This window comes from Emydura macquarii, unplaced genomic scaffold (genome assembly GCF_026122565.2).
Source record: "Emydura macquarii macquarii isolate MOO-44397 ecotype Brisbane River unplaced genomic scaffold, CSIRO-AGI_Emac_v2 contig_1253, whole genome shotgun sequence".
NCBI lineage: Eukaryota > Metazoa > Chordata > Testudines > Chelidae > Emydura > Emydura macquarii.
This window is the reverse complement of record NW_027131390.1, coordinates 56,521,048-56,547,017: the sequence shown is the minus strand read 5'-3', so window position 1 is coordinate 56,547,017 and position 25,970 is coordinate 56,521,048. Positions and strand designations below refer to the sequence as shown.

The following is a 25,970-nucleotide window of genomic DNA, read 5'->3' as shown; positions in this document are numbered from 1 at the left end:
AAGGATTAATCTCTTGAAGAGTAAGAAGGGTCAGAATTTCCCAATGTTGCAGCTCCACTGATGGCCACCATGTGTTAAATAACTTGCAGTTAACTGCTCACAGCAAGCCTGGATGAAACATGGTGGCCCAACAGCATCATATGTATGTAGCTGAAGGAAGAGCAAACTCCCAGTGGGAAATCTTTGGAGGAAAAAGTCCAGTATAGAAAAGACCGCCATTTCATTTTCGCTGGGGTGAGTGAGAGAATGCCATGTGCAGCCAACTTTCCACCCAAATAACATTCACTAAGTCTCAAAAGAGGGTTCTATGCAATCCCTCCTCACTAGGAAATTAACATAAATCAGCATATAAAGTGTAGATTGGGAGGAAAAAGATCCAGCAGTTAGGATGCTAGCCTAGGAGTCAAGAAATCTGAGTTCAATGCCCTGCTCTGCTACAGACTTACTGTGTGACACTCAGCAAGTTAGTCTGTCTGTGCTTCAGTTCCTTATCTGTAAAGTAGAAACAGAGGTACATTCCTATTACACAGGGATGTTGTGAGGATGCATTTATTAAAAAGAGGGAGAGGTGCTCAGATACTACTGTTATGGAGGCCAGGTAAACAACTAAGATTGCTTTTCAGAATACCAGATGTAGCTAGTAGGGAACAGCATTTTGCTCCACCATGTGTTATATTGGTGATGGGTTCTTTTGAATGTCATTTTTCTTCTAGAAATCATTTGATTAAACAGAATGCTTAAAAAATTCCATATTCTCTGACTTTCGTAAACCAAAATTTTAATCTTTAAAAAAATTGTTTAGTGCAGCTATGAGTACAAAAGAAGTGTATTACTAGACGGGAAACGGGACACTGAAACCACAAGCATGAAAGAAAATGCATTTATAACTTTACAGTGAGCTCCATAAAAAAATTCAAAACCTCTCTCTGATTTCCGCAATACAAGTATGCCATTTTGTTTATATTTTAACATGAATTGAGTATTCATGAAAAGTGCTTGATATAAAAAAAATCTGCAAATTCAAGTCCTGTCTATCTGCAGGTCACATGGAGCAGAGACACAGCAATGCACTTTCCTACACTGTCCTGCCAATTCACCTCCTGCCTCAGCTGTAAGACCCATTTGAGTGGGACAGGAATTCACAATTCTTTGCTGCACTGTTGAGACTGCCCAGGCAGGTGCCCACAATGACTCTTGAGATGTGGGTACCTGATTTGGAACTGCAATGAGCCCACAACCCATTTTAGATAGGATACCATTCACCCCTCAGAAGGAATTACTTTGGGGCACTACTGACCTGGACCATATGTGATGCAGTGTCTAGAGCGAAAAGGTTAACTTTTTTTTTTTTTTTAAAAACCTATTTCTTTCCAACCCTCCCTTCCAAGTTACAGGTTTCAATCTAACCTCTAGTTTTAGAATCCAAACTGAAGCACTAAAAATGTATTTATTATCCTCCCACAGGTACAGAAAACAGTTAATAGCATCAAGGAATGCACATTACTATTACAAAAATAAGGGAGTATTCAATACTTGGAGTGAGAAGGAAACAAAAGAATTCTAGTTTACAGGGTACATTTATAGGACTAATGTTTTCTGGCTCTGATCAATATTTACTAGATAGGCACATCCTACTTATTATCATTTTCAAGTTTCTCTTTTGCTCTCATCTCCAAATATTTGAAAAGAAAATGCAAATTGTTAATGTTTATAAAATTGTTTTTTCTTGTTTATTTTAATGAAGCTAGTACAGACAATGTCCATTCAAAACCCATGTCCCAGGCCAAAGGGTACAAACAAGAGTGTCAGAATACTACTGGTTGTCTGCTGTGAACTTTCTTGCATGAATATCAGGGTGTTAATTGCTATATGAAAGTTAGAACTTTTCTGGGCTCTTCTGCCAAAATTTAAGAATCAACAGAGTTTTCAATTTTACGTCTTCTGTGAAGCCATCTCTGGAGTAAAGTACACATGACACCAGTTCTATCTTTTCCATTTCCAACTGGATAGTCTTCTTTCCTGGGCCATCAGCACAATTTAAGGAAAACAGTTCTGAATTATGGACACGCAATTTCTCCATTGTTTACTTCTCTGAAAAAATTCATCTCCCACTGAAAGTTATAGTCCAGGAGTGAAACAGTCACACATCAAAACTTCAAGGCTGACTTGGAAGTCATTAGGAACACTTGCCCACCTGGCAGATCTTACAACCTTCGCGCCTGAAATGCACGATCCTAGTGAACATACAAATGCATGTGTGTACATGTAATTTTAAAAGGGGAAGGAAAAAGGGAGCAGGGCTGCAGCTGGATCACATGAGTTCAGCACAATGAAAACAGAAACAAGAGTGTATAATGAGCACGAGAATTCAAGATACCAGATGTTTGAAAATAAATTCCTAGAGATGGGGTGCCAGTTTCAGTTCAGTGTTGAACGCCACATTACAAAAGAACTATTATTTTTAAAATAAAAAAGGATTAAAGGGAAAGAAAACACAAACAGAAGGATCTAAACTGTCGAGTGACCCCCTGTCTGTTCCTGATAAACTTCAATCACATCTTCCTCCTCCATCCCCAGCTGTGAGAACAGGGAAAAAAAAACAAAACAAAACACACAAAATTGTTATAAACCAGATGTTTTGTATGCACAATAGCTCCTGGACAAACAAGGGAGTTAAAGGTTTTCTTTCTCTGCCCAGCCATATTTCCTCAAAGTACAAAGCAGTGGAAAAATAATCTTCAATCACTATCTTATTAGCTAACACTAATAACTTTATTTAGTCCTCTCCCCCACACCCCAGGTCCCTTGTTTCACCTTTGCAGTACATCTAGTTCAGAGCTGGCAATATTTTCTGAGGAGTCCAGAACCTTTTCCGGATCATCTTGAAAATCATTGGCTAATTTTATTCTTGTGCAGCTGTTGCATGATTGTCATGCAATTGTGTACCAATAGCATAATGACTATGCAAATAGAGCATGTAGCTGCTTTGTTATAACAAAGGACTTTCACCTCAAACTACAACTGATATCTAAAGTTTTCAAGTTTGTTTTCAATTCTCCCCCCAAGTAGGTTATTCTAAACAGCTGAAAATTTAAGACCAAAAGATGATTATATCAACTGTGCAACTCACATCCTGAGTCCCAAAGGTCAGTGTTTATAACTACTGCAATACCAGGAAGAAATGTATTCAAGTTACAGTATTATTCTGATATAGATGGTAAATAGAAGATAAGCTAATGGTGTTTTTGCATCTCTCTCTGGTAAAGATGAGCACATATATTAAATGGTTTTCAAACAGATAATGGAGGTTTTGGCTAAACAGTGAATTCCCTAACATATGAAGCACAGTCTATTTCTTTAATCATCCCAGGGGTGCATTGTTTAAGCTGCCACTTGCCTTCTTCTATTAAGAAAAGAAACTCACCTCTTTGGGGGTATGATTATCAGTAATTCTTTGACCCTCGAAGAGGAACCTGAGCGAATTCATTGGAACTCCCTAAAAAACAAGTCACAAAAATAGTGGTAATGGACATGTAAGCTTTTAAAAATTGATACACAAATAATAAATATTAAGTTTTCAATATAAGCAAGGAATTTGAAAGTTGAAGATGCAGTACTAGCCCCGATGTACAGATGTCTCAGCTACGTGTATTTCATTACACACCTAGTGTGCTAAAATAGTTAAGCAGAATGTTAACATTAAAGCGTGCTTTTATTCTGAAAGCAGACTGTAGTTGTGTATTTATTGTCCACCGCCACCAAATTAAGTCCTTCTAGTTTACAAGCAAAGAGTTTGGGTTTTTGACTCCTCTCCACCCTGCAAATCCTACTTGGTATCTGAAAGTAAAATTGGGTTCTTTCTGACTTGCAAATCAACAGTAATAAGATTTTTGCTCTCCTAAATTGGGTAGTATTTCTGTCAATGATATGCATTTCAGCTTTCCAGCACTCCCTTTCCCAACATTCCCCCATCCAGCCCCACCACCAAACTGACCAGACTCCTTCCCCCACTATCCTTTCTGCACAGGTCAGGGGCAAAGCAGGGGGGAAAAAATCACTTATGTCTGTGAAAAGGGGTGCTAGAAGGCTGGCATCTCTAAAGAAAATAGTGATGCATTGTCTGTGGTATATGGCGGTTGTGCTAATTGTTAAGTGTGTCTGGGTGAAGAAACAGAGGGTATGAAGGATTAGATCCCTTAACTTTTCTTTTTCTTGTTTTATGGATTTGGGTTAGGTATGTGTGTGGGCAAAGTTTAACTGAAACAAAACACAGTGGTTTTGTGTATTGATCTCCCAGGTATTTTCATATTAAAAAAAAATCTCTAACACAGTAATGGCTGACTTAATTAAGAACATGATTTTTGTAAACAAGTTCAGGTGGCTTAGGAATTTTGCCCCTGAGCAGATTGAGTGCTTTCACAGACCCATCCAGCCATGTTTCACAAAGCAGTATTTCATAGCAACCGCTTTCCCAAAGGTCTTCATCTACCACACAACAAATGCTGCTTGTACTGGAAAAACCTACTCCTCTCCCATTAAGACCATTCTCAGACATAAGCAGGGGTATGCAACAATAGGCAATGTTGCACTATTCCCCTAGTAGAGCTGGTCAAAACTATATTTTCCTTTTCAACAACAGACCTTTTGGATTTCCATCAGCTAATCATTGCTCAAAAGCGTTCAGTAATGACGAAACACAAAGTCTAAGAAAAGATCTCCAATACAACAACAACTCCTTGCACAAAGACCTTGATATTGGTCAGAAGCCGGTGATTTGTCAAAAGGTGCTATTCTTTGTGAAACTATTCCACTGGCTCAAGAGCTCCACTCCTGAACCAAATGAAGTTTCTCACAGACCAGGATCTCCAGGAACTGTTCTGTGAGCTCAGTGGCAGAGCTCCTGAGCCAGCTGATTTGGTTAAAAAAGGCTCCTCAACACTTGTTGCTTTGTTGAAGATCCTGTTTTTCATTAAACTGCTCAACTTTACTCCTGAACTGACTGAACAGCTTCACTGAGATCCCAATCTTCGACAACATAGCAGTTCCCTTGTCAAAGATCTTTCTCTGACTCCCCACAAATGCTCTTGGACTAGTAAAATCCATTCCCTATGCACTATGTTAGCCACAATTAGGGATGCAAGGAAATTACTGAGGGCATATGTTAGAAGGCAGTGATATTTTCTTTCTTGAATTGTTCAAAAAGTCTTTTGTACACCACGTTAAGAATGGAAGTAGCAAACATAAATCATGTTCTTCATCTGCTAACTACAGCACATATGGGATCAGTTACGGCCAATACTAATACTTAAAGAAAAAAGAATTACATGACCACAGAGAGACCTCAAACACTAAATATGTATGTATTTTTGACTTTCTATAGTTCATAGTTGTTAAGCTAGTAAAGGTAAACAAAACAAAAAGAAAATCAAGACATTCAAAATAACTTTTAAAGGCCCATTTTAAGTTATTAGAATTCAGTCTAATTAACAGATATACTTGATAATCTTGAAAATTTGGGCCAGACGTACTGTATTTTTCATACAATAATATAGGTTCAACTCCCACTTCAAATGCAAAACAAAGGCCTGGTCTACACTGGCGACTTAAGTCGACTTAAAGTCACTTAAATCGACTTAATTACACCCACGTCTACACTGGCACCACTCAATTCGAATTAAGATGCCTGTAAAATCGACTTAAGACCACCTCTGCAAGAAGCATAGCACCTAATTCGAATTTGTTAAGCAGGAAAAGTCCCCTCCACTCAAGCCCCAGGAAGATTTGAATTTTCATTTCCTGTGCTGCCAGCATGAAGACAGCATTGTCACTGTTCTCTGGATGGTTACTGCAAAGCCCAAATGCGCTCCAGCATGGAGTCGGCCAGAGGTCTTTGGCTCCTCGCCCCTCAGCCCAACGAGGTCTTTCTGGCTCAGCTCAGAGCCAGCAAAAAGAATCTGGACATTTATGGGAAGATATCCCAGGGCATGCTGGAGAAGGACACCAGAGGGATGTTCAGCAGTGCCGCGTGAAGATTAAGGAGCTGCGACAGTCTGATCAGAAGCCAGGGAAGCTAACATCCGGTCTGGCTCCTCTCCCAAAAAATGCAGGTTCTATGATGAGGTGCACGCAATTCTTGGTGGGAATCCCACCACAGTGCCTCCCTGCAGCATCGATACCTCCGGTAGGTCACAGTCCATGATCAACGATGAGGACTCCGTGGACGAGGAGGAGGAAGCTGAGGTGCAGGAGAGTGGGGTGTCCGTTCTTCCCAAATGTCAGGACTTACTCCTGACCCACAAGCAGTCCAGCAGCACATAGGACAGCACAAATGATCCCGGGGAAGGCACATCTCGTGAGTTTTTTTTTTTTCCTTATTAGCATTTCTGTCTCTGTACATTGGATGGGTGGGTGGGGAGGAAGGGGCATGAAGGGGATCTCAGGCATTTTGTTGACTGTACTGGGTGGTTACCCAGGGGAAAAAAAATTTGTGATGAGAAATGCTACGTTTATCATCAGTTGATATCTCATGGAAAATATTATGTATATAATCTGTTATCCCTAGAAAAACTTTTCAAGGGAGGGCTGCCTTGTTCCTCCCTCCACAGTAGGATTCTTCTCTGCAATCAAGACAGCCAGCATCATGGATTCATGTGTTTTAAGCATAGCCTTCTCCCCACCCTCCGACGCCGTCTGCAGTTCCTCTCTCTAAGGGTTTGAAATACAAGCAGAGAGTGTGAAGCATGTGCTACATTGTATCAAGGGAATTTTTTTGCAACATTTTAATGGTTACATTGTTTCTCTGTAATCATTTGCTACATTTTTTCAGGTGATCATTATCTAAATTGTTAGATTTGTTTCACTATGCTAACTGTGGCTACCTTGTTACTTTTCTTTCATTCCCTAGACACCTCGCACTGGACAGACTCTTAAGAAATGCTGCAGACAGACTGTCTCAGATTAGGAAGAGGGGAATTTAAAAAAAAAAAAAAAAAAAAAAGCAGAGACGACATGTTTGCAGGGCTCATGAATGCCTCAGCAGCCGCAGAGACAGAGCAAAGAGCATGGAGGCTGACCTTGTCACAGAACATGGACATAGACAGAAAGAGTTGGCGAGAAATGATGGAGCATAGTACCACACAGGAAATGCTGTGAATCATGCGGGACTAAGCAGACATGCTCCAGCTACTTGTGGAGCTTCAGGAAGAGCGGAGGCAGGACAGAGTCCTGCTGCAGCCCCTCCATAATGCTCCTCAACCGAGGGGTTTACCACCCTCCCCCCCAACCGCCCCCAAGAGGTCTCAGAGGAGATTGTCCAAGATGCAGTACGTGCTCTCCTCCACCCAGGTGGAGGCGAGCAGAAAGCAGCGGCGGACACGCTGATAGCTGGCCAGCAAGTTACCATCCCACCCGTTGATGCAGTGAATGGACACCCCCCCACCCCCCATGACTTGAATGTTCAGAAATAAGGTTTTGCATCATTTCAACACGTTTCTTTATTAAATCATATCTTGTTTAGGAGGGATTTGGTGGGCACAGATATCGAAGGGGGGGGGGGGAGAGGGGGAGGTACACCAAAGGCAAAAAATATACAGGAACAGAAATCAGTCCTGAATCTCATTGCAGAACCTGATTCTCAAAGCTTCCCTAATGCAAAGCACTCCGCGGTTAGCTCTCAATGTACTGCTGGCATCTGGCTGCTCATACTTGGCGGCCAGTCTTTCTGCCTGCACAGCCCAACCCTGGGGGAACCGCTCACCCTTCGCTTCACACACATTATGAAGAACACAGCACAGAATATCACAGAAGGGAGGTACTTCTCACTTATGTCCAGCCTAGTGAGGTGACTCCTCCATCTGTCCTTTAAACGCCCAAAGGCACATTCTACAACCATTCTGCAACTGCTTAACCTGTTATTAAAACACTCCTTGTCACTGTCAAGGTGACCAATGCATGGTTTCATTAGCCAAGGGAGCAAGGGGTAAGCAGGATCCCCAGAATCACTATGGGCATTTCCACACCCCCAAGCTGAATTTTTTGGTCAGGAAAGAAAGTTCCCGCCTGCATCTTACAGAACAGCCCCAAGTTATGAAATACACGAATGTCATGCACTTTCCCAGACCACCCCACACAGATGTCTGTGCAATGAGTCCTGTGATCCACAAGTCTGTGCAGGACCATGGAAAAGTATCCTTTGCGGTTTATGTACTCAGTCACTAGGTGTGCAGGCGCTAAGATGGGGATGTCCGTCCCCACAGTTTGGGAAGCCCATCATGGCAAACCCCTCCACCATGTCCTGCATATTTCCCAAAGTCACTAGCCTTCATAGCAGAAGTCTATTTATGGCACTGCACACTTGATTCACAGCTATGCCCACTGTAGAGTTACCGACTCCAAATTGATTCCCAACTAAGTGGTAACAGTTGGGGGGTTGCCAGCTTCCAGAGAGCGATGGCGACTCTCTTCTCCACCGTCATAGCCTGTCTCAAGCAAGTGTTCACGCACTTCAGGGACCGTGCCAGATCCAAGAACTGTTCCAGGAAAGTTACCTTTCGCTTCCTAAAGTTTTGCAGCCACTGATCATCATCCCACAGCTGCATAACGATGCGGTCCCACAAGTCTGTGCTTGTTTCTCTGCACTAGAACCTGTGCTCCACAGTCTGCAGATGACTCATTACAGCCTGCAGCAACCGGGAATTGTTCTGCTCGATGTCTTCTAGCAGGGCAGCCTCGATGGCATCGGTGTTGTCTCTGCTTCGCCTTCTTGCTCTATTTCGAAAATAACTAATAAGCCGCGATGTATTTGTCACACTCACAATTATAGCGCAGAGTTGAGTTGGCTCCACGTCTCTGCAGCAATGGTGATTGCGGGGAGTAAAAAAACAGCACGAAAAAACTTTTCCTGTTTGTTTGGGGAGGGGGGAAAGGAGGGGGGAAGCAGCGTTGCATCCTGGGACGAAGACACTCATCCCAACAGCCACCGTGGCTAGTTGCACTGTGGGATAGCTACCCACATTGCACTGCTTTCTAATTAAAATTAAGGCTAGTCAGTGTGAACGCAAGAGACCAATGCAAACACCGTAGTGTGTACACTCGGCTGCGATTTCTAAAAATGGCCTGCTGAAAGTCGAATTAAACAAAAAGTCGACTTCCCACGGCCGTATAGACATAGCCTAAGACTCAATCTTAACTGTGCAATTACTACTGTTGCTCTCTAATTATGCCAATACAGCTACACCAGATAATCAAACCCATACTCATATTGTTCTATGCTATTAGCAAAAGGTAAGTAGTTCTAGGTTATTAAATCCATATGAAATTGCATACACAGCTATTATCACTGTACAGTAAACTCTTCTAAACTAAATAACTTGCAGAGTGTCATTTTTAAGGTGGGTTATTCCTAGAGACCTATGCAGATACAAAATTTGTATCTGTATCCATCTGCGATCCACAAAAATGGTCTGCAGATATAAAGCAGAAGCCAGAGATTTGCAGGGATCTAGTTACACTGAAGCACCCAAAGTTTGTAGTGTATTGTCCCTCAAAGAAACGGCTTGCAAGTTTAACAGGCAGGTAAATTTACCTTTGTGCACGGTCTTCTAATAATGTTTCTTACAGTTGGAAAGCAGTGTTTATGGCCCTGGAAGGAGTCAAGATCCCCCATCAAGCAGGTTACTGTGATGTAGGAGCTTCCGTCTTTGAGCACATTTGGATAAAGACACCTAAAAAAGCTCCATGGTCACTTTGTTCACCAAGTTATAGCCCAGGTAAAAAGTAAAAAACAAAAACAAAACAAAAAAAAAAACCACCACCTCACATTCTATAGCAGTTAGAACCACTAACACCGTAGTGTGTGTCTGTCTGTACACACAGTACAGTGGTGTCTCTTCTAACTGCTATAGAATGAGGTTTTGTTTTTGTTTTTATAGATTAGAATAACCTATAGATGTACATATGCAAGTATGAGAAAGAGACAGACCACACACAGACTACTTGTGTGAAAAGGTTCACAGCATCAGGCCCTAAGATTTTAAGATCATGATGGCAGCATTTTTACAATCATCTGAAAAAGATCCAGCATACAGTCAATGCTATGTAAGCAATGAATACTAAGAATACTCTTTCTTACTGTATGTAGCAACACATCATACATTGACACTAAGGACACAGAAAAAATGAAGACATATGACTAAAGTGTGAAAAAGCATCACTACAAAGCTATTTGTTGACAAGTTTAGTTTGTCTCAATTATTTACAAACAATGATGGCTAAACATTTTGTATAGTCACAGTTGAAAGGGTGAACCTGAAGAACACTGCTGAAGAAAGGGCAGCAGTTGATGCAACTGCTGATCCAATAGCTAAACACAAAGTAGATAAACCAGGAGGTGTTAATTGGTAGCTTAAACAGAATCTGATGTGGAAGATAAATTTGATCCCCTTCTGTCAGCAGTTAGCATTTAGAGCATAAGAATGGCCATACTGGGTCAGACCAATGATCCATCTCGTCCAGTATCCTGTCTTCGGATAGTGGCAATGCCAGCTACTACAGAGGGAGTGAGCAGAACAGGGCAACTGTTGAGCGATCCATCCCATCGTCCAGTCCCAGTTGCAATCAGAGGCTTAACGATACCCTGAGTGTGGGGTTGCATCCCTAACCATCTTGGCTAAGAGCTGCTAATGGACCTATCTTCCACTAACTTAGGTAATTCTTTTTCTAACTCATTATAGTTTTGGCCTTCACAATATCCCCTGGCAATGAGTTCCACAGGTTGATTATGTGAAGAAGTACCTCTTTTTTTTGGTTTGTTTTAAATCTGCTGCCTATTAACTTCATCAGGTGACCCCTTCTTCTTGTGTTATGTGACAGAATAAACACTTCCTTATTCATTTTCTCCACTCCATTTTATAGACCTCTATCATATCCTTCCTTAGTCATCTCTTTTCCAAACTGACTAGTCCCAATCTTTTTAATCTCTCCTCATTCAGAAGCTGTTCCACATCTTTAAATCACTTTTGTTGTCCTTCTTGGTACCTTTACCATTTCTAGTATGTCTTTGTTGAGATCAGATGACCAGAACTGAATGCACTATTCCAGGTGTGGGCGTACCATGGATTTAAATAGTGGCACTAGGATATTTACTGTCTTATCTCTGTCTTAATGGTTGCTAACATTCTGTTAGCATTTTGGGCTGCACACTGAGTGGATGTTTTCAGAGAACTATCCAGAATGACTCTAATATATCTTTCTTGAGTGGTAACAGATTATTTAGACCCCCATCATTTTGAACCTATAGTTGGATTACGTTTTTCAATGTGCATTATTTTGCATTTAACAACACTGAATTTCATCTGCCATTTTCTTGCACAGTCACCCAGTTTTGTGAAATCCCTTTGTAACTGTTTGCAGTCTGCTTTGGACTTAACTATCTTGGGTAATTTTGTATCATCTGCAAATTTTGCCACCTCTCTGCTTATCCCTTGTATCAACACAAAGCGTTAATGCAATGAATTTAGTAGTCACATATGGTCAAATTATTACCATATTAACAGTATTGGTAGTTATGTCTAACTCTATCCCCACAGAGCAGTGAAAGTATTCCACAATTATAAGTGTATTTCACTTTAAGTAGTAAGAGGTGAGGAGTCTTTTACGGTACCCATAAGCGCATGCATGAGCATATTAAAAAGGGAGCATTTTCTTTTCACAGATGCCTTATTTCAAGCAATAATTTGAACACATAACAGTAGTACAAGGTCCACACCATGCTATCCAGCATAAATGTTAATGACTGTCAAACCTAATTAGGAGATCCATTGCACTTGTTCTGTTGTTGTTGGGTCTATCCCTCTGGTGAACAGAGATTTGACATGAGTTCACCTGTCCAAGCAGATCCCTTTACTTGGAGAAGGGAAGGAGAAGAGGAGAGTTAAAGTGCTTTTTCAATGGGATAGTGCCATTGTTTCACAAACCTGTCTTTGACAGTATGATTCTTTGAGTTTCTTGAGATGTGTCGTCATTTTCACCTTGAAGTGAATTTCGCTGCTGTCCTAAGAGCAGAACAGGAAGAAGTTACTCTTCTTTGTTATAAAACTTGCTTCAAATGAAGCAAATAGTTAATTTTTTACAAAGATCATCAAACACCAGCTTTATTTGACAGCTGGACCATCAATGTGCTTATAGTAATACTTCAGAAGTTATCTGACTAGCGAATCATATTACAGCACATTAAGCAGAACTCACCACTCACTTCCATGGGGAGTTCTGCTTAAAAATAGATGGGATGATATGACTTGTGGTTTGCTAAAGTCATTTTAAATTGAAAAAATATTAAAAAGTACATGTTCATAATAGTCTGTGTCTCCATCTTTATCATCTGATCTGCTTATTAAAGAAAAATAATCATACACAGCAGATCTCTGATTTCAAGTGCCAGAAGAGGCAAGTTAAGCACACACTTCAAAATATATAATGAAGCACTGCTCATTTAGAGAGTGTCTACCTCTGTAAGACATGCTGTCTCAGCAATACAGTAGTAAGTTAAAGAGAAGCTGTGAAGGACCGGTCCTTCCATTGACTTACAAAAAGATATTTTATCACCTCTTGCAGTAATGTGACTACAAATGCAAGTGTTTGAAAGATCTTTTGTGTCAGCCCTTATCTAAGTGGTTACAATTTCTATTGAAGCAAATTGGAGTTTCACCATCTTATCCCCAGACTGAATCTGGTCCTCAGATTCCAACCAGCACCAAATTGCTAGGCTAATACAGTCTTAAAATTCCTAATATTAAGAGAGTTCGAGTGAACCAGTAGCTCATGCAGCACGCTGTGGTTCTGTACTTCAGAATTACTTCAGCCCATGAAGTGAAGTTCTCATTCCCAGCACTAATGAAAATTATAGACTATCTTCAGAGAGAAGCTGCTGGCTACAGTCCGAGTCAGGCTGCCCTCCCACAAACTTAAGTAAACAACCAATGGCACCTTCACCCCATTCCTTTCTAGGAGAAAAGTTGGTCTTGGCCTTGGCTGAAGGCTGGTCATGTACATTTAATTACCAGCTACTACAGACTTCTTGTATGACCTCAAATAAGTCACTTAGTTTCTCTGTTCATCAATTCCCCATCTGTAAAACAGGGATAATAATACTCCCTTCACTCACAAGAAAGTTACAAGGATAATTAATGTTTTGGATGCCTTCAGATAAAGAGCTGTAGTGAGAGCCACCCATTGGCAACTGGTAAGTAGGAGGGTAATTTTGGGGGAAAACTCCAGGTCAAAGAATTGGTACGGTACCAGAATTCAACTGTTCATTTGTAAGTAAGAGAAATGAACCATCTGCAAGGTATATATACAGACAACTATGAAATATCCACCAGCATATGTAAAAGAGCTCACCTGCCCAATGACTTTGAGTTTAATGTATTCTCCTTCTTTCTTATCTCCCAAGTCCTCAGCTGAAGGTTTTGCTTCCTGAAAGAAAAACATTCCAGAGATATTGATAAATTCTACTTCTTAACTATTTTCATTGGACAGTACAATAACTTCTCCTTATTAAAATGAATCAGCACTATATCAGTGACTGTAACAGTAGTAACTTACAGAGAAAGATGAGAGAAGGGATGAATTAAAGACAGCAAATATAAAAACAAAGAGTGCAAATTTACACCAGTCTAACTCCCATTGAAATAAGCTCAAAGAAAAAAAAAAAAGCAGTACTGGGAGACCTAGCATATGTGATTGAGAAAGAATAGAGGGAGAAGTAAACAGATTTTGTTTTGTGAACTAGTATCAGTGTGTAAAGTGGACTGACACCAAATTTTTTAAGTTTCCTGTTGCATCACAAGACACTATCACTTTCAAAGAATGAGCAGACCCCTGACTCCCATGTGAAAACAACATCCCCAATTAATAGCTTGTGTCATGGTATGTTTGTTATAAACCATTTTACAAAATACTCTGTGGGACTAAGTTAGTAACTTTTAAAAATTTAAAACCATTCTATAATATTTTATGGTTAAGAATTATGTCTATCTTAATTAGAACAGGATACATTTTATAGGCAAGTCTGATGTATGAACTCTTGACCACTTAGGTCTTCTACGGTAGTGAAATATGTTGAATAATACAAGAACTGAGTGCATTAAACACAATTTTTCATATTAACTACTGACAGATTAGATACAAGTCAAAGATTTTTTGTTACATCTAGCCCCAGTCTACTTGTCATTGCATATTTTGGGTTAGTTTACAGTTTTGCACACTATGGTGGATGTGATGTATTATGGCACTGAACGACCTTACAGCTTTAGTCACTGCATAAATTCAAGATAATGCTTGATAAAGAAATCCTCCCCTTCCTCTCCCCCTCTTCCCTCCAAAAAAGGTCTTCACAGAGGAAGATCTCACCAAACTATAGCTCATGTTTTCAATCACTTTTCTTCAGAATGCTGTTGCTCAGCAAGATGATCAAAGCTTTTATAGCTCCCCAATGCCAGAATTCCTTCTTGGCAATAAAGACCTCCATCCTCCCTGCCATTCCCCTCATTGTCCTGCCATACTAATGTGCCTCAACTCAGATCTCAAGGGACCACCTGTAGGAGTGAGAGGATAGTTTGGATAACATTCTTCGCTAAAAGAAGACCAAAAGAGAGACATTTTCTGGAGACCTAGATCATGGACCTCTTTCATCCAAGGGCTGATCTCTCTCCTGCAGGCACAGAAAGGATTTTCAGAAAGAACATTTTAGCATTTGCACACTGTATAGAACAATGGACTTTTAGGACTCCAAAAGAGGAGAGAGACTATAATCTCTACACACCTACCAACACACAACATAGCAAAGCAAATGACTAATTTGAGACATTTGAACACATGAGAACACATTGAACACATGAGAAATCCATCACTACAAGTGTATATAGTCAGCATCTCTGTTCACTATGCAAAAGAACCAATTTGCAAGCCAGCCTGCTGTCCTAATAAGAGGACTTCATTATCATGAAGAGGAATCAGATTAACTCTTGTAACTGCTTTATCTATTTAGCTCTCCTCACCAGAGTTTCTGAACTCTTTGTGGGGTATCACAGAGCTCATGCTCTTGAGTCTAAAGCAGAGCATCACTACCATGACAGCCCTCCTTGGTTGATCTGAGTGGAAAGCAATGATCCATTGGGGATTGAATTCTTGTCCTCAGCTCCACAAAACTGAGGCAGTGCAAGCCAAATGCAAAGAGAAAAGGGGACAATAGGAAGTTAAAAAGGAATTAGTGGGAATAAAACAGTCAGTCAGTCAAAGGTGCAAGTTTAAAGCCTCAGACAACCCCATTATACATCAAGCTGGAGCAATAGCAGAACTGGAATTCCTTGGGGGAGGGGAGGAAAAATGGGGAGGGAGAACTGAAATGGGTTAGAGTCAACAATGGCATTGCCAACATCTGAAGTTGAAAAAGTAAAATTTCATAATCTGGCTCCAAACAAGGGCAGGCAAAACTTAAAGAGCTCCTCCTATTGAGAGTTTGAAGGGAAGAAAAATTGGGTGGATGGGAAGAACTGAAGAACAAGTGCACAGTTAGGCAGAATTGATGGCAACTATCACTCATTTGTAAGTTAAACATTTCATAATCAATAGTCCATGGGCAAGTCCCCACCACTTAACCCACAGTTCGAAGACTGCCATTCACTATCATCATACTACGAAAAGAATATTTTCCCCTTAGTGGTCAAAATTAAAATATTAAAAAAATAACCACTTCTCAATCATATTCTAACTTTTCATTAGGGCCATAAAAAGTTCCTACGATTTTAGAGGAAGCGTTCCTAAGCAACATAAAAAAGTGCCCTAATACCTACCTCACACTAATATCATGAGGTTTAATTAATTCCCCCCCCCCTTTATTAAACCACCCTACATATCTACCCTCCTGTAACTTTGTTTATTCAATATTTAGGGATTGTTACCTAAAACCCACGAGCTTTTTGTATTCTCTTCACCCCTTTTTTCTTTATTATCAGTAAGCAATTATTTTATCTCATCCTAATAAAAACTAAACTGATTATATCCTACTGTTTATATTAAGACAAGCTGTAACTGCCATTATAACTATTAACAAATTCTTATATACCTGGAGGACAAGGTCTTTTGAAACAACTATTTCTAGCATAATATAGCAGACAGAGAATCTGTAGTTTTTCCATGCAAAATATGGCTAACTCCAAGAGATGTATTTGCATGGAAAGATGCACACTAATATATCACCTTAGATCCCATTCCTACTATAGTTTATGCACGTTTAACTCTAGTCAACTACTCATTGACTTCAGTGGAATTAATTGTGAGTAAGTTAAGCATGTATTTAAATGTTTGTCTCCCTGTAAGGCCCATATCTTCAAGACCTTACATGCATGCTAAACTTTATGGGACAAAAGCACTGCCCCTGAAGTCAACAGGACTACTCAAAGTGCATGAAGCCTTTCCAGGTTTGAGGCGTAACAAAGGATTACTTATTCAAAGCAGCTTTTTGCAACAGACTTTTGGCTTAATTCAACGTAAGAATAGTCATATCGCATCAGACCAGTGGCCAATCTAGCCCAGCATCCTATCACCTGACAGTGGCAATGATCGACACTACAGGGAGTGAACAAAACAGGGAAATTATTAAGCTATTCATCGAGTCGTCCAGTCCCAGCATCTTGCACTCAGAGGCTCAGGGACACCCACAGCATGGGTTTGCATCCCTGACCATCTTGGTTAATAGCCATTGTGAACCTATACTCCATTAATTTAGGTCTTTTTTTTTTTTTTTTTAATTCAGTTACTTTGGCTTTTGCCCATCCCCTACCCACAAGCTTCACAGGTTGGCAGCACGTAGTGTGAAGAAGTTCTTTCTTATGTTTGTTTTAAGCCTGCTACCTATTAACTTAATTGGGTGACCCCTGGTTCTTGTGTTCTGTGAAGGTGTGAACAATACTTCCCTATTCACTTTCTCCACATCATTCATGATTTTAATAGACCTCTAGCATATCCTCCCCCCCTCAGTTGTCTCTTTTCCAAGATGAACAGCCTCAGTCTTTTTAATCTCTCCACCTACAGAAGCTGTTCCACATTCTTAATCATTTTTGTTGTCATTCTCGGTATCTTTTCCATTTCTAATATATCTTTTTTGCGATAGGGTGACCAGAACTGCACACAATATTCAAGATGTGGGTGTACCATCTATTTATATAGTGGCATGATATTTACTGTCCTTTCCTAATGGCGCCTAATACTGTTAGCTTTTTTGACTGCTGCTGCACATTCAACAGATGTTTTAAGAGAACTATCTACAATGATTCCAAGATATCTTTCTAGAGTGTAATAGCTAATTTATAGGTATAGTTGGGATTATGTTTTCCAATGTGCATCACTATGCATTTATCAACACTGAATTTTATGTGCCACTTTTTTGCCCAGTCACGCAGTTTTGCAAGATCCCTTTGTAACTCTTTGCAGTCTGCTTTGGACTGAACTATCTTGAGTAATTGTATATCTAATCTTCGCCATGGCACTGTTAACCCCTTTTTCCAGATCATTTATGAATATGCTGAATAGCACTGGTCCCACTACAGATTCTTGGGGGACCATGCTATTTATCTCTCTCCATTCTGAAAACTGACCATTTTTTCTAGTACACTTTGTTTCCTGTCTTTCAACCAGTTACTGATCCATAAGAGAACCTTCCCTCTTATCCCATATCTGCCATTTTGAACAGATTTAGTTGAAATCTGATTAGTTACATATTTGCAGGAACACTGTCACCTCATTGAACAACTTATTTCTATTGCTAGCATCACATTAGATTCAACTGGAAAGAGTTCTTAGAAAAAGGGCTTGATACTGCAAATTATTAAGAACTTGAATAGGCCTCACTCATACAAATAATTCCATCTATGACAACGGCATTACTTACATCAATAAGGGCAATTATGTAAGCAAAGGTCTGCAGGATCTGGTCCATAATTTCCTCTCTCCCCTCAGTGTATGCTGCTAGTTTACATTCTGCATTTTACTTAAGCCTTGTCTACATAGGAACTTGTTCTAATGACAGTCATCAGTTGTCAACCACCTGAAGAGCTCCACTAGTGTTAACCCTTAGCAGCAACAGGCAATGCCATTATTTGCACTAGTTAAGTCTACTTCTCCTTGAAAGCAGAGTAAATTCCACCAGTGTAAATAGTGATTTTTCCTGTCCATACTAGGGATTTCTTTTACATTAGTAACATTAATGGCTGTAATGGGATTCACATTGGGGATCTGTCACAGCTTACATTTCATTTTCCTTTCTGACCAGTTTTACTTACTGATTCTCATATACTACCATATGGTTTCACAACATTTCATTTTTAATAATACCACACATTCCTACTTCAGTTAGGTTTCAAAAGACTGTGGAAAAATTCACATTTTCATGCTACTAGTTGAGGGTCATCTAAAAGGCAGTATACATACAAACAAACCACACACACTAAAATTTAATGTACTTCATTAATATTTCCTAAACAAATCTTGGGAATGAAATAACAGCCAGGGTGTGATTTGAATTAGGGGCACTAAACACAATCAAAACAAACCCTAGCGTGAGGATAGGCCTAGCAGGAAAGAAGCTTTAATTAACCATGGCTGCTACAGCTGTAGGTCCACATCTCTGGCTGTCAGATCCGAGCCAGGGTGCAAACCCTGTGGCTGCCTCTCCTCCTCCGGCCCCGAGTAAGGGGGGCATGGAACAGGCCAGAGCCTGGGGCTCCTGCGAATGACACCTTTAAAGTAGGTCAAGGAAGGCGTCTATTGTATGACCTGGGGCTTAGGCAAAGTGGGAGGCTGGACCAAGTAGTCACGGCCGGGGACCTCCCAGCCCTTACTGGAGAGGGTGCAGAGAAGAGCAAGGGCAGCGTGGAGTGGGGGACCCCCACTCATGCCCCGTCCAGGGGGTGCAAGGCGCACCGCAGGTGACGAGGCGCAGGGAAGGGGGGCTGCTCCCCGGCACTGGCCGGGGCCACCCTCGCCGCTCAGGGGCTTGCAAGGGCCCCCCTGCCCCGGCGCCTCTCGCCCCTGCCTCCCTCCCGTCTCCACTGCTGGCTGTGGAGAAACGGCGGCGGGGGAGGCCGTCGGGCTGGTTCCGGAGCCTGGCTCTCTCCGCCGCGGGCCCCTCAGCTCGGCCGGCCGCGGGGGGCCCTACCTGGTCAGACATGGCTTTGCCCCTGGTCTCCGGCGCCGGCCCCCTCAGTCGCTAGGCTCCTTTCTCTGCCCCTCGGCAGCACAACACAGGCCAGGCGGGCGGGATTTCCTGTGCGCTGAGCTCACTTCCCGCCCGCCAGGCGTGGCAGCCTCCCGTCCCCCCCTCAGTCCGACGCCGTCCGTCCCGGGACAGCCCCCCCAGTGCGGGGAGCGGGCGGGGGCCGCTCTGGGAGACGTCGGGGCTCGGCGCTGCTGCGCTCTCCCTCCCCGAGGCGAGCGGACACTGGATTTGGCCTTGTCAGCCCAGAGCCAAGTTCAGCGTCTGCAAACCAAACCTGAGGCCGCGCCTCGGAGCCCGGCTGCACACACCAGCTTTGTACGGCGCACACCCGTTCTCCGCAGCTCCCTGCCATTAAAGGCCCGGGGCCCACAGAGATGCAGGTCAGGCCTACACTACAAAATTAGGTTAGAAGTTGCCTTGGGTCAATCTCTACCTGCATCTACAACGAGAGTTCTGTAGCACTTGAACAAATTTAATTTCTGAAGGCATGAGCTTCCGTGGGCTCCAGCCCTCTTCCTCAGATGCTGGAGCCCACTAAAGCTTGTGTCTGCAGAAATTAAATGTGTTAATCTTTAAAGTGCTACAGAACTCTCGTTTTTTGCTGTATACAGACTAATGCAGCTACCCCTCTGAATACCTGCATCTGTGTACTCCAAGTTTGTCTCTTGCTGACCTATGCACCTGTTACAGTAATTCATTAACACCATCCCCTGAATGGGGTAGGTGGAACTAGGCTGTACGGCTCAGGGGAGCAGCCCCATCATACCCCCATAAGCACTTGGAGGTTCAAGGCCCAAATCCCCCTACATCTGCACCATATCAAGGCACAAGGAGCAGCCCAAACTCTGCAGTGAGATACACTCACTAGCTTCCAAACAAACTTCCTGCCTATATTGTTTCAAAGTTTAGTTTCTCAAAGTGACTTAGTTTATAAATGTGGCTCTCTCTATATATGCATAGAGAGACTTGTCAATGCCTCACAAACTCTGCAAATTATGTTGAAACAATTAAGAATATATAAACAAGGTAAGAGAAAAATCTACGCAATATAAACCTAGATGCATTTACATTAAAGTAGCTCTTTAAAAAACTTGCTGCTTATTTCCCACTTGGTGATGGTGCTCATTAGTTTTACATGGCATTTGAGCACTATGGAGATGTCACTAACATGATTAATTTAACCAAAGAAAAAAGCAGTAGGAACAGAAGGATTTGAATACTAAGATCAAGATAGACAAGACAGTTCATCTCTCTCATTAATTAACATAGAAATTGCCCTAAGAGAGTACCAGAGATCCATCTATTCTCTTATTCTGTCTCCCACAGTAGCTAGTACCAACTGCTTCAGAGACAGGTGGCAAGAAGCCCTGTAGCAGGCAGCTGCTGAATGAACTGTCCACAGGAAATGTTTCATCCTGACCCCTGCTAATTAGAGGTTGTTTTATAACCTGAAGCATGAGGGTTTACAAAGCAGTTAGTTATATAATTGTGCAAAGGCCTAGATTGAAGGTCACATGACTGCTGTTTAAAGAAACATTAATTGAATTGAATAATACTCTTTCATTATGCTTCCTAAAATTTTGACAAATATATATATCTGGCAATGGGCTTTTTAAAATTTTTCAGGTAACAGTAGCTTTGGTATACAGGTGTAGAAAATAAATGCAATGCTATGTAAATAATAGGAGCTGTCTACATTTCATCAGAGGCTTGCACTGGTGCAGACATGTCGAACCACTGCAGTACAAGCCCTGGTTTGCATCAGTGCAGCACAGCCATGATAGGTGTATGCATTTGTAGTTACACTGGTGCAAATTCTTCTAATGCAGACGGACCTACAGTGTTGTTGGGTTGAACTGCATCACTTACTAGTATTCTTCTATGCCAGCTTTTTTTTTTTAAATGGAAGTAGTAGTCCTGTTCCAATTTGTCTTCTGAATATGTCATTATTATCTTGCTCACTGTGAAGACTATAATGGTTAATATATATTTTGCTTTTAGTACTAACTACTTGTAAAAATACGCATAAGAGCTGACTAGTAAGGTAGTGGAAACACTTTTTCAGATAAACTGGATATAGACACTGGAATTTGGTCCCACTGAAAAATGAGAACCCTACATAACCTCCCCTACCTAGCCAGGATTTTGACAGCTATCTAATGAAGAATGAAATCACAGTTCCCAGGAACATCTTTTCTGATAACAAGGGCCTGGATTCATCCTGCCCCTTCTATAGTCCTTTCTTCTAGTATAAAACCCTACCAACTCAGAATGGTAGTCTTTTGAACTCAGTTTGCATAGGTATAAACGAACACACAAGATGAAGAACAATGGACAATCTGACTCTAAATTTGCTTTGCTGTGTTTCATAATCAACAGAGATCTACTTGAACTAAAACTGCATCAAGGGGCAGACTAGCATCAGCCAAGTGGGGCGTGCACTACAGCAGTTCTGAAAAACTGCTTATATGACAATTCATGGAATGAAATCAATGGAGAAGACATTATAATTAGTTGTGGGGTATTAAAAGACTAGAAAAGTCTGAAAGAAACAAAAGTTCAGGATAGCCCTATGTACTCAAATACAGATTTTTTTTTTCTCATTAGACAAGCTTTCCTGGACTACAAAGCCAAAGCAGCAATCCAACATCATGAGAGCTTAAGGTAAGAGCTCATAATGAACAGAAGAATATTTTAGGAATCCACAAACAAAAATTGAGCTACATGGATACGTTAAACTAACCCCAGATAACAACAGAGAATAGTAAATGGCGGGTACCAAATACTGTTCCAAGTTCTGTTATTTAGAATCAGCACATGAGTACACTTATAACAGATTATTATGGGACTATAAAACTAGTTTGGGATTTAAATCTTTGCTCAATTTTAACTCTGCCATGTACTTCCTGTGAGCAAGTCCCCACACCTAAAACAGCAACAGTAATACATATTTATAAACAAGATAGAGTGGGTTAAAAGAACCTCTTTACAGTAGAAACCATCTTTTACTATGTATTTGTACAGTGCCTAACACAATGGCATCTTGATAGCAACTAGGCCTCCAGTAACAATAATAATACAACATCAGGGCAGATTACAAAATGTATACCTCAGTTAGAGCTCAAGCACCTTCAAAATGTAGTTAATTTAAATCTAAAATACAAGAAAATGTACCCTGTCTTTTAAGGAACCAATATACGCACCAACAGTTTCTTTCAGCCATCTCCACAATAATCCTTGCTTGCATAACCACCATCTCACTTCTACCCACCTCCATTTCATTCCCAAGTGCTATATATATAACCTTTTCTTCTTATTCTGATCCCTCCCCCCCATTTTAGAGACATCAACTGCCTGATGCCAATAAGATTAATTACCATTCATGCAATAAGCAAGTAACCTATCCTTGTTTACAGAATTTAGAGGCCAATGACAGTTTGAGAAAGGCTTTCAAGTTCTTCTTTCAACTGTCTGGCTGTAGGCCCCTTTACTCCATCACACAGTTCCTCTCATAACTTTAATATGGGGCCCACTAGAAACCTCACTATACCAGCCTGTTAAGATGAAAGGTACTTAGATACTAATATTGTGATGAGCACCCATACAAAACCCTGACATAGGTAGAAAGGATAAATAATATTCAATACTGAATCAAGGTTACAGTTATGGTAAAAAACTTGTTGAATCATCAAGCCTAGAAACTGCTTTTTTTATGCCACTGGAATTCTCTTCTCAACTGAATGAAACATATTTTCCCAGACCTAGAGATGGCTGTCAGATATTGATTTTAAAACATGACACTAATGGTTTTTTTAGAAGCTGTTTAAGATAATTTTAAAAATATATTAGTTAGTTATTGTTGCTCTCCCTCATAAATATTTATTGCTGGATTCACAGCACTAATTAAACCTAGCTGGAGTGATTTAAAAAACCTGATAGACAAATCCTGATCACTTTAGTAATTAGAGAACTTGCAGTACCTGTATGAATAAAGTGAGCAGATCTGGGCCAGATCTGGATCAAAACTCTCAAATACTATCAATTTTTTCCTCTGGAAAATATAAATTGACAATAGTATTTTGCTCTTCTGTAGCAGCTTCCATCTGTGAATCTCAAAGTGCCTTATAAACATCAATTATCTTAGCTTCACAACACGTGTCTGTGTCTTTTCACATGCAAAATTTCTATTTAAATCAATGGGAGTTCTTGTGCATGGAATGACTGCAGAAGCAGACTTTTATTTATACAGAATTTGACCAGATTTTTGGCTATGGGCCTCATTCTCTATTCCTTACTCAAGAAAGAGAAAAGAAGAATTGAAGTGATGGCTAACTCAGATCGAGTTTTGGATTACACAAACCCCCTTGGATGGAGTAATGAGTGTCTGACATTAATTTATCAGGGATAGGCATCACTTGGAACCTCTCTTTTCCCTTTTTTTCCTCCTACATATTCCCATGTACCTTGAACCCAATCCTACATTCCTTACTCAAGTAATAATATAGCTGAAGTCAATGGGAGTTTTATCTGAAAAAAAGATTGTGGACTTGGGCCCTTATCCCTTATTTAATTCGCAGCCTCTCACTTATTCAAAAATATACATGAAAGCAGGTCAAATGCAATCATGCAGAGTGAGGGTGCACTTTCTCAAGAAGCCAGTAGGTGACACAAATGAATGTTTTAAACCAGTCGTGTCTGGCTATTTTGAAAAAGCATTATGATTTTACAAATTATTGATAAACAATATTAACACATCTATACATTTAACATCTTTATTAAAGAATGAATGAAAAAGCTTTTCTAGTACTCATGCAATTAGATAAATGATTTAAGAATCTCAGCACTTTCTCAAACTTTCACTATATACAAAAACTGTGACACTATGCTAGTATAGTTACTATACCCCATTGGTATGAATGTAGTTATATCAGTTTAAAGGTATAACTATTCTCATAGGGAAGTTGAATAAGCTTTACCAATATAAGGCATCTTTATACTAGTATACTTGTATCCACAGAGAGTTGTATTGATTTAACTCTTTTGGTAGAAAAATCATGTTCTTCATCTAAATATTATACCAGTACAAAATCTATGTGTAGACACGACACTGTGTAAATCAGGAATAATTTTAATGAAGTCTGTGGAATTATATTAGGAGAAGCAAGAGGAGAACCTGTCCCGAGCTTGTGCTGTTTGGATCTGCACTCAGAGCTGAATCTCATGAAAATGTGATGATGTTTGGATTCAGTGTTCTAATTAACTCATTGTAGTGATATGCTCAATGCATAGACCAGGGTCAGAATTCAAACTTTCTGAGTTCCAGGAACAGGGGCAGAATGTTCCAGTATAGATGCATTTCTAAATTAATTAACACATTATATTTCTATTTTAATTTTGTTTCTTGGGAAAAGGAACAAATGTGGTCTATGATCTGTGACAGCCGTCAGAAAAAATATTTCCCAAAACCCAAAAGAAAAGACAAAGCCTTCCTGAAACTTTATTTTGTAAAATATAACACATTGCAGTCAAGAAAAAATTACAGAGTGCACACATATAATATCCAGGCTGTATACATAATCTCTCCAAAGCAAGGCAGTTTCTTGTCCATATGAGCTTGAAACGCACTATAAGTGCACAACTGCAGAGTAAATTCATTTGGATTGTCTTCCTTTAGCGCAAGAAAAGCAAATCTGCGTTCAGTAACCTACTAAGTCATGGAAAATAAACAAAGAATTCAACTCAGGAGGACATGGAAATCTATCAAATAATACCTAACAACACTACTGCACAAAAACAGCATACTGTTGCCATGAACAATATATTAATAAACCATAACATTCAGGACAGTGATTTGAATATTTGTAAGTAGAATATTTAGTAAGAAGTTACTCAAACATTTATAACTATTGCATCATAGGAGCAATTGGTAAAAGACTTAAGAACAACTTTTCTCTGCACAGTTCAAAACAAAACAACACTGAAACTGTTACATACCTTCTGATGACAATAATTATCTCAGATTATTTCTGTGGCTCTCAGCTACAGCCAAGATACCATGATGATAAACATTTCATAAAAGCCCTGCAAACATCTATGCATGTGAGTAGTCTCATTGTCTTTAATGAAAATGTATTCAGAGGCCCTTAGTTAGACAGCAAGACCCAAAGGAAAAGGTATCACCAAGTCTCCTAGATATCCAGAGGAAATAAATGAAAAGTATCTGATATAAATAAATTATTGTCCACTAGCTTTATTCTGTACTTCTTTTTCACTGATCAGCACACTGTGCAATTTTTGGACTTTATCTCCTGGTCATTTGTAACAGAAAAACACAAATATTTTTCAATATAAAATTTCTCTAATTAGAGCCATCTATGGCATTTGAGATATGCATACAACTCCCACTGACATCAACTGCAGTTTAGGTTTAATCTCCTTCTTCATGGACTTTTTAAACTGTTATGTAATGTTGCTATGCAATGTTAAGCAGTTGCTGCATTCCATCCTATATATGGTTCCACTTCAGTGCTGCGTGAAAAAAATTCCTGTATATAAGTTTATAAATCTATTGGTAAAGTTTACAAAGCACTGTGTGATCCTTCTGCATGAAAAGTGCTATATAACGTAGTTATATGGCTGTTGGCATTATTGTTATAGATATTAGAAATATAGGATATAACCAGACATGAATATAACCATT

At 40.2% G+C, this 25,970-nt stretch overlaps 1 protein-coding gene across 2 annotated transcripts; it reads right to left on the bottom strand.

Annotated features, from left to right (window-relative positions):
* Nucleotides 1-1,427: 1,427 nt before the first annotated feature.
* On the bottom strand, nucleotides 1,428-22,563 carry SUMO1 (small ubiquitin like modifier 1). Of its 2 annotated transcripts, none has more exons than XM_067548890.1 (5): nucleotides 22,474-22,563; nucleotides 13,396-13,470; nucleotides 11,973-12,045; nucleotides 3,425-3,496; nucleotides 1,428-2,577 (listed from the first exon to the last, which is right to left on the bottom strand). In XM_067548890.1, the coding sequence occupies exons 1-5, from the start codon at nucleotides 22,545-22,547 to the stop codon at nucleotides 2,509-2,511; spliced, it is 363 nt and encodes a 120-aa protein (XP_067404991.1). In that variant the 5' UTR covers nucleotides 22,548-22,563; the 3' UTR covers nucleotides 1,428-2,508. The 2 variants fall into 2 exon arrangements, with proteins under 2 accessions (XP_067404991.1, XP_067404992.1); XM_067548891.1 differs by lacking the exon at nucleotides 22,474-22,563 and adding an exon at nucleotides 19,211-19,382 and having other exon boundaries at nucleotides 11,973-12,050.
* Nucleotides 22,564-25,970: the final 3,407 nt, after the last annotated feature.